We start from the raw sequence: 12,048 nt of genomic DNA, 5'->3' as shown, positions 1-12,048 counted from the left end.
ACTGCTTTCCCAGGTGCATTAGTAGGGAGCTGGACAGAAGAGGAACAGCCAGGACACAAACCAGTGCCCGTAAGGGATGCCGGTGCCGCAGGCAGAGGCATAACCTACTATGCCACAGCGCCAGCCCCATACAGTTCTTTTGTGTTAAGATTTATTTACTTATTTGAAAGGCAGATCCAAAGAGAGAGCGAGAGAGAGAGCGCGCGCTCAATCTTCCATTCTCTGGTTCAGTCCCCAGATGGCCGCAATGACCAGCGCTGGGCCAGGCTGAAGCCAGGAGCCAGGGGCTTCATTCAGGTCTCCCGCGTGGGTGCAGGAGCCCAAGCACCTGGGTCATCTTCCCCCGCTTTTCCCAGGCCAGTAGCTGGGAGCTGGAGCTGCCAGGACATGAACCGGTGCCCATATGGAACACAGGCAGTGGCTTCACCTGCTATGCCACAACGCAGGCCCCTGATTTTGCCTGTTCCGTTGCATATAAATGAAATCAAACATGGCCACTTTGATAAGTTTGTGGAAAATCGAATTCAAAAATAAGCTTGTCGTGCTGCAAACGCTTTGCCTCCCGCGCACGCTGCCCACTTTCCACGAACTTTTGGAAGATCTGGCACCCGCTTACTTTCTAAACAACCTCGCACCAGAACGGACTTATCGCTTCCCTCCAGCTTCCACAAACGCTGTGAGATGCACACACACAATATGTGGTCTTTTGTGTCTTTTTTTAAAAAAAAGATTTATTAATTTATTTGAAAGTCAGAGAGAGAGAGAGAGAGAGAGAGAGAGGTCCATCTTCTATCTGCTGGTTCATCCCAGAAATGCCCACAACAGCCAGGGCTGGGCCAGGCCAAAGAGCAGGAACCTGGGGGCCAGCGCCGTGGCTCACTTGGTTAATCCTCTGCCTGCGGCGCCGGCAACCCATATGGGCACCGGGTTCTAGTCCCGGTTGCTCCTCTTCCTGTCCAGCTCTCTGCTGTGGCCCAGAAGGGCAGTGGAGGATGGCCCAAGTGCTTGGGCCCCTGCACCTGCATGGGAGACCAGGAGGAAGCACCTGGCTCCTGGCTTCAGATTGGCACAGCTCCAATCTGTGGGGTGAACCAACAGAGGGAAGACTTTTCTGTCTCTCTCTCTCTCTCACTGTCTATCTGTCAAATAAATAAAAATTAAAAAAAAAAAAAAAAAGAGCAGCAACCTGAAGCTCCATCCTGGGCTCCCAGGTGGGTGACAGGGCCTCAAGTAGTTGGGTCATCATCCACGTCCTTCCCAGGTGCATTCCAGGGAGCTGTATGGAAAGTGGAGCAGCTGGGACTTGCTCTGATGTGGGATGTGGGTGACCCCGGCTGTAGCCTAGCCCACGGTGCTACAGTGTCACCTGGCTGCTTTCACTGAACATGTTTCAAGGCTCCTCTGTGTTTTGGGATACAAAATAAACCACTACAAGAATGGCTGAAGAACGGGCCTTGTGGGGAGCAGGTTAACCACCATCCCTTGGGGCACCCACATTGGAGTGCCAGGGATCCAGCTCACCTCTGCTTCTGATCCGGCTTCCGGCTAAGTGCTTCCCAGGAAGCAGCAGATCGTGGCCCAAAGACTCAGGTCCCTGCCCTCCATGTGGGAGACCAGGGTGGAGCTCCTGGCTCCTGACTTTGGCCAGGCCCAGCCCTGGCTTTTGCAGCCATTTATGGAATGAACTAGCAGATGGAAGGGGTGTGTGTGTGTGTGCCTGTCTGTCTGTCTTTCTGTCTCTCCTTCTCTGTCACTCTGCCTTTCAAATGAATAAACAAATCTTAAAGAAACTTGAGCCACAGTCTGGTATCAGCCTCCGGTCCCACCGTGGCTGCAGGACCTGAGCCGCAGATCACAGCTTCGAGCTGTGAACCTTCTCTCACCCAAGCTGCCCCCGAGCTCACCGTGTTGTCTAATGCGGCAGCCCCAGGGGACGGAGGTGCTCCCTCCACTCTCAGGAAGGCTGGGCTCAGGCATCCCTGGCCTGCAGGGGCTTCTCCCACCCCTGGCTCTGGACCCCTCCCTCCCATTCGCACCTGCCCACAATTCACTGGAGGACGTGTTTGTGTGTCCCTCCCTCAACCCTGGAAAGCAGGATGTTAAACCCTGAGTCCCCCAGACCCGGTCAGAGGATCCTCCCTGCCAGAGGCCAAGGCAGACAGCAAAGCCATCAGGCCTCGGCCCAGGCAGACTGCCTGAGAACAGCGGCTGCACCCTCTGCCCCCCACCCCAGGAAAACCCAGCTCAAGACTGGGCCCCAGGGGACAGCCAGACAGGTGCCAGCTTCACTCAAGACACAAAGTGTGCACCTGCAGGACGCAGGACATCTGGGTAGTGTGTTTATTCACACCGCCACGCGGCTGGTTAGAATCCTCTCTATTACACTCAATAAACGGCTCTTAAGCAAGCAGGCAAGCGCATCACAGGGCGTTAATGTTAAAGACAGACATTTTAACACGGGACGTGGAGAAGGCGCTGGGAACACCAGCCCCTGTGCCGGCACCCGGACACGTGCACCCGCTCCGCTCTCTGCTCCCAGGAGGAGGCCCTGTTTGTCCCATAGGCCCAGTGTCCCAGACCCCCAGGGCACACGGCTCAGCCCTCTGGGGGCCAGCACCCTGGGCTGTCTCACCCTTCACTCCTGGCTGCTCTGGGTTGTCAGCGAGGCTGCACAGGCCCTGATGGGGCCCACTCTCGTGTTTCCCCAGCCAGTCAGCACCCACACGGGGCCTGCCACCCGTGGGGCGTGGGGGCTTCCAGAGTTCCTCAGAGGCCCTCATGGCCTCCTCCCTCCAGCAGCTCCTGTGGGGCCCCCACCGCGGCCAACACGCAGAGGGACAAGTCCAGAGGAGGGGGCAGGCTGAGTTCCTCCGGTTTGCCCACGGCCAAGACAGCACAGAATCGGCGCGACCAGTGGCTGTGAGCTTCAGGCGGAAGTACAGCCCCCTGCACAGGTCCCCCTGCACAGGCTGCCCGGTCAGGCCCGGGGCACAGAGTCTAGGCCTCGAAGCGCAGCTTTGCTTGGAAGTGTTCACAGCGGGCGTGCTTCATGGTCAGCCCGTAGATGGGGGTCATGTCCACCGTCGCGCCGGGCGACACGCTGAATTCCACCTGCTGCAGCAGCGTGGCCAGGAAGAGGAAGACCTCCAGGCGGCCGATGGTCTCCCCGATGCACCTGCGCTTGCCCAGCCCGAAGAGCAGCACCCTCTCCGTCAGCACCTTGTCCACCGCACCGCTGGGGGTGAGAAACCGCTCGGGCCGGAAGGCTTCGGGGTCACCCCACAGCTCCCTGGAACCAGAGGGAGGCAGCTGCAGTGGTGTTTCGGCGGGGGGTGGGGGGTGGGGAGGGGCTCAGGACCCTCGCTTGGGTTGAGCCCCCCAGGAGACCGGCTGAGACAGCCGCCCACACCCAGGAGGCTCGGAGCTGTCTCTGTCCCTCCCAACTCACGGGTCGTGGTTGATCTGCCACTGGTTCACGAAGACACAGTGTCCCTTGGGGATGTAAAAGCCACCTAGACTGGTGTCTCTTGTGGTGCTGCAGAGGGGGAGGCTCAGTCAGGCTCCTGGCCACAGGGGAACCCCTGCCTCCCACCACCACCCTAACCACGTACGCGGACTGCAGCGATGCCTGGTAGACAGGAGTGGATCCTTGGGGCCTCACCTGTGGGGGATGGTGAAGGGGAGGAAAGAGGTGTGTCGGAAGGTCTCCAGGATGAAGGCATCCAGGTAGGGCAGCTGGGGTCTGTCCGAGAACTGCGGCCGCCGCGCCCTGCCAACCACAGCATCTGCAGAGCACCCGGGGGTGGTGGATCAGAGGCTGCACAGACCTTGTCTGGGAAGGCCGCCTGAGCCTCTGAAGGCCGTCCCCACCACCTACCCAGCTCTTCCTGGATCTTTCTCTGTACCCCGGGATTGGTCACCAGGTACATGAGGCTCCAGGAGATGGCAGTTGTGATGGTGTCAAACCCTGGGCGGCGTAGAAGAGAGGGAAAAGTGACGCAGCTGGCGAGCCAGGGCACGTGGGTGCCGCGAGGGTGCGGGGCGGGGGTAGCTCCTACCAGCTCCAAAGAGGTCCAAGACGATAGCAACGATCTTCTCGTCCGACACTTGGATGTTGGCGTTCTCGTCCAGCCTGTCCCCCTGGTAGTGCTCGATCAGGCTGTCTGTGATGTCCCGGATGTGGCCCTGGGGGGGGCCGCAGGTGAGCACTATCCCACACCTGGAGCCTCGCTCCCCCGAGCACCCCCTGCAGCTGCCCCTCGAAGGCTCTGGCCTGCCTTAGAACACGGTAGCCCCGGCCCCGCCGTGGCTTAACAGGCTAATCCTCCGCCTTGCGGCGCCGGCACACCGGGTTCTAGTCCCGGTTGGGGCGCCGGATTCTATCCCGGTTGCCCCTCTTCCAGGCCAGCTCTCTGCTATGGCCCGGGAAGGCAGTGGAGGATGGCCCAAGTGCTTGGGCCCTGCACCTGCATGGGAGACCAGGAGAAGCACCTGGCTCCTGGCTTCGGATCAGCAAGATGCGCCAGCCGCAGCGGCCATTGGAGGGTAAACCAATGGCAAAAAGGAAGACCTTTCTCTCTGTCTCTCTCTCACTATCCACTCTGCCTATCAAAAAAAAAAAAAAAAAAAGAACACAGTAGCCCCGACTCAAGCAACACGGATGCACTGAGCGCTGCGCTATTACCGGGATGTGCCTCCCACCCTTTTCCTGAAAGGAGGCCAGGAGACGAACTCTAGCTCTTCCTTCCCGGCCCCCAGAACAGCTGGAGCAGGAGCCTGCGGCGAGCGGTCACTGCGGTCTGGCTCGTGGAGAGGTTCCAGGTCCTCAGCTGGCTTCTGAACCCCAGGTGATGCCTCCCTGAGGCCTTGCCAAGCCCCCCGGGGCCCTCCGCCTCTCCGGCCCTGCGGCCCATCCCCCGTACCTTCTCAAAGCTTCTGCAGTGTTCCTTGACCCTCTCCTGGGTGAAACTGTAGAACCTCTCGTTCAGGTCTTTGAAGGTGTCCAGGGCAGGGTTGGGCAGGTAGCGCAGGATGGGGAAGAAGTCGGCTGGGCTTCCGGAGGCCGCTACCTTCCCGAACTCATCGCTCAGGTTGACGAGGCTCAGCAGCTCCTGGTCGTCATGGTCGTAGCGCCGGCCGAAGCACATGGCACAGATGACGTTGGCCACCGACACCACCACGTACCTGTAGGGGTCGAAGCGCCCCACTGCCGCCATCAGCTCCCGGAACTTGCCAATGAGGTGCTCGGCCTCCTGGCTCACGTGCTCCTCCAGGTAGCAGGAGCTGGAGGAGGCCGGGTCGGAGGCGATGGAGAAGCTCTTCAGGGCGTTCTGGGCCAGGCGCCGGCGGGCAGCCCACAGGGGCCCCGAGTCTGAGCCGAAGGTCATGCTCTGGCCCTTAATGATGATGGAGAAGCTGTAGAGGTCAGGCCGGCCCTTGAAGTCGTCGCCCTGCCGCACCAAGGCCTGCTTGATGGTGTCCAGGCCGCTGAGCACCACCACGGGCGTGGAGCCCAGGTGGATCTGGAACACGTCCCCGTAGCGCCGGCTCAGCCGCGCCAGCGCCACGTGTGGGTTCTTGCCCAGCGTCAGCACGTGCCCGAGCAGGGGCCAGCCCCAGGGCCCCGGCAGACTCTTCAGGCCTTTGGGGACCCGAGGTTTTGAGGCTCCAGCCGCCCAGAACACCAGGCAGAAGACGGCAGAGGCCAGGAGCAGCTCGGTGGCTGAGATGAAGCTGGGGAGTCCAAACTCGGAAACCATGGCGGGCGTGGGGTCTCCCTGGTGGCTGCAGAGGGGCAGGGCAGGAAGAAAGCAACACGGCCGTCAGGTGGGGGGTGAGGGGGAGCCTTCCCACCCAGCGCGCCGCACTAGGCACACACCGGAGCAAGCTATGGGGAGAAGCCGCTTGTTGAGCTGCCCCACTGAGCCAAGAACATCCTAGTCATTCTTCGTTCTGTCCTGGCCACAAGCCTGCCAGGGAGGCCGAGGTGAGGCTCAGAGAAGGCAGGTGACTCGCCCAAGGTCGCAGAGCCAGGAAGTGGCAACACGCAGCTCCCAGGCGTCCGCAGCGTCTCCCCCCACCTCCCCATGCGTCCCACCCGGTGCCGGGGCCATTGCATCTGCACACTTTCCTGCCCGAGAATGGCGTCCTCAATGTCCAAGTGGCCCGTGGCACACTGGAATAAGCACAGGATCGGAGGGGAGCATACCGAGTCCCCTCGAGTCCTACCTCTCTCGCTCGGGACCCTCGCCATCAGCCAGTCCTCTGGCCTCATTGCACGCTTAGGGAAGGCTGACCTGCAGAGGGGGCACGGACTGGCCCTGAGCCACCTGGGGACAGTGCTGAGCCGGGGCTCGGCCCCCCCAGCAGGCTGCGAGCCTCTGAGGAGCCCTGGAGGAATAATTCTCCCAGAACCCTGCTTCTTTGCTGCCCAATCCCAGGGGCTACGCTGGGCAGGCAGCGCAAAGGCCACTGCCAAAGCCACACCGTTCTCAGCCCAGCTCAATGAGTTCCTCCCACCCGCGGTTTATAAGCCGCTGGAGATCAGCTAGGTGGAGCTCCCAGTCACAGAAATCCCGGCCAGGATTTTTGTTGAGCTCAACTCTCAATGAATGAAGAGTCCCCGCCGGCCCCTTCTGCCGGTCCCCAGGGGCCAGAGAGTCAATGGAAGACTCCCACCAGGCCACCCGAACCCAGGGAGTCAGGAATGGACCTGAACCCAGCAGAAGCGGAGACAGCACTGCCTGCAGGCTTGGTCTAGGAAGGGCAAGTGCATCGTGGACCACTCTGTCCACGGATCCGGCTCTGTCTGGGGCCCCGGGCTGCGGGTAGGTCAGGAGGCCCGGTGCTGGGGTTCAGGTGGGTGTCGATGTCATTTTACCTTTCTGTGAGAGAAGGCAGACCAAGAGCCACCCAGCTGTGTCCTGTTGGAGGGGCCGCCCACTCCGTCTTACAGTAGGGGCTCCACGTTCCCACCTCAAGCCCCAGAGCCACCTCCTGCTGCCGGCAGGTTTCCTGTAGGAGCCGAATCCCCAAGTACACTAGATTCTAAGTCCCTGGGTGAGCAGGGCCACTGCCAGGCCTTGGTGGCCACGGGGGCCCCTCCTGCTCAGTGGGTGTCCAGGGACCTCCAGCTATGTACAACGGGAGGAGGCGAAGGCCCATGGACTTGGCTGCCCCACAGCTGCCTGCCTGCCTGCAGAGGAGCCCACGGACAGGGAAAGTGGCTGGGGAGAGCACAGGGGTGTGTGTGTGTGTGTGTGTCCTACTCAAAACAGCGCTCTGGTAAGCAGTACTTGGGAAAGAGGAGCCCACTGGGGCTGCCTTTAGATAGGGCACGGTACAGCTGGAAGAACCCGGCAGGCTCCCTGGGTCTGCCGTCCCACCCAGAGAAGACCCCCTCCCCCAACACAGCCTCAGCTGTGTCCTCATCCTAGCCCCCAGGTGGCCCCCATGGGGGCAGCTCCAAGCTTGCCCGGGGTGTGTGGGCATGGAGCTGGAGCTGCCCGTGGAGTCCCGACCAGGGCTGGTGTCTGTACGCACAGGTCTGGAACACGTCGTAGGAACTGGGCTAAGTCCTGTTCTTCCCCTGGCCTCAGTATCCCTACTGGGGGCTGGACTGACTGGCCACTGAGGACAATCCCGGCCTCCACTGCTCCCTAGGAAACCCTGTAGGCACCAAAATGTCCCTTTCACTGGGAGGTGCACCCCAGCACTCACCTGCGGATGCAAGGTGCTGAGCTCCTCTGGAAGAGCTCCCTGGAGGGCGAGAGGGGACTCCAAGACACGGTCACCTCCAGGGTGAGGGCCAGGGCACTGCCACCTTTATAGGAGGCTGCATGTGGCCACGCCTCCTTTACTGGAGGGGGGAGGGAGGGGCTGCCCGCGGTGGGGGGGGGGAGTGGAGGGCTGGGGGCCCTCCAGAGTGGGAGGAGAAGTGGGAGGAGGGGGCAGACAAGACCTCCACAGGGAGGCCTCATCTAGGTGCCTGCACATAAAGGGGTGGGGGCTGTGGATACCTGGGACCCCCAGTTACAAGGCACCCCCTTATGCATCGCGGGGGTTTGAGGCAGAGGCCGGAGCTCACCCGGAAAAGGGGGCCCGAGGAGCTCCGTCGGGAGATCCGGATCTCCCACCATCATTTTTGCACCGACCGGGACACGGCGGTGCCAGTCCCCCTTCCCCCATCCGCCGCCCAGCCAACCGGCCAGGCGGGGCGGGGCTGCCCGCTGGCGACCGCTCCCCCGGGGTTACTGAGTCCCTGCTCGCGTGAGAAGCTCAGCGACCCTGTGCCCGAGGTCACGGCCGCCGGAAGGCCGGAGGCGCCGCTGAGCTGGCCCCGTCCCCCAGGGCGCGGGCAACCGGGCGAAGCTCGCGCTCACGGACCGAGGGTCGCGCGGGCTCTCCGGGCGCCGCCTCCGGGGTCAGGCGCGTGGCAACCCGGGGCCACCTCCCGCCGGACCCTGGCCCTCGAGGTGGCCCCTCGGCTCCGGGAAGGAGGCCAGGGGGGTCGCTAGCCCTTTGCGGGGGCGACAGAGCGCAAGGGCTAGAGGGGGCCCCCGGGACCGGCCAGGGTGCGAGGGGGGAACGCGGAGGGGCGCGGAGCACCTGCCCGGCTTGCAGAGGCCAGAGGTCGCGCGGCCCCTCCCCGCGCCACCTGGCCGGGGGCGCGGCGCCCAGGGGTTGCGTGAGAAGGGCTCGGAGGCCCGCGCAGCCAACTCGCCGCCCGGGTCCCTGGCTGGGCACGGGTCCCGGCGCAGTCACGCGAAGTGGGGGGAGGGGGCCAGGGGCGCGGCTCTTAAAGGGCCAAGGCCTCGCCCGAGCGTCGCAGGCGCGCGATTGGAGAGGGGGCGAGGCGGGCAAAGGGCCCGGGCTTGCGTGCGGAGCTCCTCGGCCTGCGTGTCCCGTCCGCGCTCTGGGTCTACGCCCAAGGCTGCCTGGTCCGACGCCACGCCGTCCGTGCGAGGCCGAACCCTCCCGATCTGGGGTGTCTGGGGACAAAAGCCGTGTTTGCGCGTCTGGCTCAACCTGTCCCCTGCTCCCTCATCACTCAGCCGGCCCCAGCCCCGCGAACGGCGTCGTCGGCGTGGTCCGCACCGGCCCAGGCCAGAACCCGGCCTCGCCTGCCCCTCACCCACCTCTCCCTTGCGCAAAATAAGTAGCAAGCGCCTACTGTGCGCCAGGCACAGGGGGTCTGCGCTCCGAGGGAGGGAACCAGGTAGAAAGCGAAGGAGCAGGTCGCAGTTCAAAGCAGGGTGGTCATCCGGGTGCGTGGATGAAGGCAGCACCTGGTGCAGGAGCGCCGGTTTTGGGATGGAGGTGGGAGTGGGGGGAACAGAACCAGGGCACTGGAATGGTGCCTCCCCTCCCGTGCACGGGAGACCTAGCAGCAAGGCTGAGGTGGGTGGGTGGGTGGGGTCCTGGGGGAGCAGCCCTGCCGTGTGTGGGGAGCCCTGGCTGAGTGGGGAGCCCTGGCTGAGCGCCACGGGGCTGCCTCTGCGAGCCACGGGGGACGCTGCAGGGGTCTGAGCTGCTCAGGTCCGATTGGAGCAAGACCACGCCCATCACTCTGAGGACAGCCACCTGAGGGAGGTGTCACCAACTCCACACCTGTGCACTCAGCCTCTGGCCTGAGTTCCCACCTTTTTTATGCTCTTTCCACCTCCTCCACCAGGCAGCACCCCGAGTGTTTGTTTGAAAAATGCAAAACCTCGGCCGGCGCCGTGGCTCACTTGGCTAATCCTCCGCCTTGCGGTGCTGGCACACCAGGTTCTAGTCCCAGTTGGGGCGCCGGATTCTCTTCCAGGCCAGCTCTCTGCTATGGCCCAGGAGTGCAGTGGAGGGTGGCCCAAGTTCTTGGGCCCTGCACCCGCGTGGGAGACCAGGAGAAGCACCTGGCTCCTGGCTTCAGATCAGCGTAGTGCGCTGGCCGTAGCGCACTGGCCATGGCAGCCATTGGAGGATGAACCAACGGCAAAAGGAAGACCTTTCTCTCTGTCTCTCTCTCTCTCTCACTGTCTACTCTGCCTGTCAAAAAAAAAAAAAAAAAAAAAAAAAAAGCAAAACCTCGGCCGGCGCGGCGGCTCACTAGGCTAATGCTCCGCCTGCAGTGCTGGCACACCGGGTTCTAGTCCCGGTTGGGGTGCCGGGCACTAGTCCCGGTGGCTCCTCTTCCAGTCCAGCTCTCTGCTGTGGCCCTGAGGGCAGTGGAGGATGGCCCAAGTGCTTGGGCCCTGCACCCCATGGGAGACCAGGAGAAGCACCTGGCTCCTGGCTTCTGATCAGCGCAGCGCTGGCCGTAGCGGCCATTAGGGGAGTGAACCAACGGAAGGAAGACCTTTCTCTCTGTCTCTCTCTCTCACTGTCTATAACTCTACCTGTCAAATAAAAAAAAAAAGTTTAAAAAAATGCAAAACCTCATTTTTAAAAATGATTTATTTATTTATTTATTTATTTATTTATTTATTTGAAAGGCAGAGTTACAAAGAGGCAGAGAGAGTGAGAGGTCTTCTACCCACTGGTTCACTCCCCAGATGGCTGCGATGGTCAGAGCTGCACCGATCCGAAGCCAGGAGCCAGGAGCTTCCTCCGGGTCTCCCACATGGGTGCAGGGGCCCAAGGACTTGGGCCATTTTTCGCTGCTGTCCCAGACCAAGCAGAGAGCTGGATTGGAAGTGGAGCAGCCAGGACTTGAACTGGGATGCTGGCGCTGCAGGTGGTGGCTTTACACGCTATGCCACAGCGCGGACCCCAAAACCTCACTTCAAAATCACTGGGAGGCCACCGCGTGCTGGGGTTCTGAGCATAGGTACTGGGAGGCCATCGTGTGCTGGGGTTCTGGACACGGGTGCTGGGAGGCCACCGCGTACTGGGGTTCTGGGCTCGGGTGCTGGGAGGCCACCGCGTGCTGGGGTTCTGGGCTCGGGTGCTGGGAGGCCACCGCGTGCTGGGGTTCTGGGCTCGGGTGCTGGGAGGCCACTGTGTGCTGGGGTTCTGGACACAGGTGCTGGGAGGCCACCGCGTGCTGGGGTTCTGGGCTCGGGTGCTGGGAGGCCACTGTGTGCTGGGGTTCTGGACACAGGTGCTGGGAGGCCACCATGTGCTGGGTTTCTGGGCTCGGGTGCTGGGAGGCCACCGCGTGCTGGGGTTCCTGACCAGGGTCTCAGGAAACCCCATCTCTCCGTAGAAGGTGCATTGCTTGCTCGCATTCCTCCAAGGGGCTCTTGGCTCTGGCCAATTCATCGGCTAAAAAGCCAGTTCTCCCATTTCTCAGCTGGACAAACTGAGGTCAGGAGGGCAAAAGCCCTCCTGCACAGCACAGAGCAGGTCCAAGCAGAACCTGGCTCTCGGGCCTCTTGTCCACTAGACAGGGCCCTTGCACCACGATTTACTGGCCCACGGGGGCAGAAGGTGGACGAGCTTGGCCTCTGGACCAGGGTGCCCAGCCCTCAGGCTCCTGGGCAAGAGGCAGGTGCATGGGCTTGTGAGAGGCATGCCCTTTTTGGGACGGGGGCCCTCACTGGGCACTGGACAGAGAAGGAGGGAGCTGGGCAGGAGGTTCGAGGACCTTGGCCTGGAGCTGAGCACATTCCTAGGTCAAAGTTCCATGCCTTTGCGTGAGAAGCACTTGGCTAGGGCTCCCCAGGGATCAATACCAGGCGCACAGGGGCAGGGCCAGGGGCAGTGGGCAGTGGGGAGGACAGAGGGCTCTGGGTTGGAGGGGCAGAGACCCAGCCTGAGGTCTGGGCTCAGCGGAGTCGTCCAGTCCAGAGCTTTGGGCCAGTACCGCTGAGGGCCCTGTGGCAGGGGACCGACAGGAGCCGCCCCCCAAAGCAGGGTCAGGAAATGCTACAGGAGCAGCCGGGGAGGGGGTTAAAGGCCATCATGGAGTATGAGGAGCATAGACGGGCGTCCCTGCGCGGGCTGGGGCCGTGGCTATTTGCGAATCTGGGTGGGTGGAGACCTGGGACGTGTCTCCAGTTGCGCCTTCATCCCATCCAGCCGCTCCAGCTCTAAGTCCTCAGCTCCATCCCATCCTCCCCTGCCCGT

The 12,048-nt window shown here is 62.4% G+C and overlaps 1 protein-coding gene across 1 annotated transcript; it reads right to left on the bottom strand.

The window, feature by feature from the left end:
* Window positions 1-2,326: 2,326 nt before the first annotated feature.
* On the bottom strand, window positions 2,327-7,824 carry LOC133770387 (cytochrome P450 1A1). Its single transcript, XM_062206463.1, has 7 exons — window positions 7,720-7,824; window positions 4,923-5,784; window positions 4,059-4,185; window positions 3,878-3,967; window positions 3,662-3,785; window positions 3,449-3,535; window positions 2,327-3,289 (listed from the first exon to the last, which is right to left on the bottom strand). The coding sequence occupies exons 2-7, from the start codon at window positions 5,757-5,759 to the stop codon at window positions 2,998-3,000; spliced, it is 1,557 nt and encodes a 518-aa protein (XP_062062447.1). The 5' UTR covers window positions 5,760-5,784; window positions 7,720-7,824; the 3' UTR covers window positions 2,327-2,997.
* Window positions 7,825-12,048: the final 4,224 nt, after the last annotated feature.

Source organism: Lepus europaeus, chromosome 11, assembly GCF_033115175.1.
Source record: "Lepus europaeus isolate LE1 chromosome 11, mLepTim1.pri, whole genome shotgun sequence".
Lineage (NCBI taxonomy): Eukaryota > Metazoa > Chordata > Mammalia > Lagomorpha > Leporidae > Lepus > Lepus europaeus.
Note: the sequence above shows the minus strand (reverse complement) of the source record. Positions and strands in the feature narration are given on the sequence as shown.

Bases quoted from the DNA above. Each gene is read 5' to 3' on its own strand.
- LOC133770387 (XM_062206463.1), bottom strand. From the start codon at position 5,759: ATGGTTTCCGAGTTTGGACTCCCCAGCTTCATCTCAGCCACCGAGCTG. The intron at 3,536-3,661 runs GTGAGGCCCCAA...CCCCCTCTGCAG, and splicing joins CCCTTCACCATCCCCCACAG to CACCACAAGAGACACCAGTC. The intron at 3,290-3,448 runs GTGAGTTGGGAG...CTCTGGTTCCAG, and splicing joins TGGCAGATCAACCACGACCC to GGAGCTGTGGGGTGACCCCG.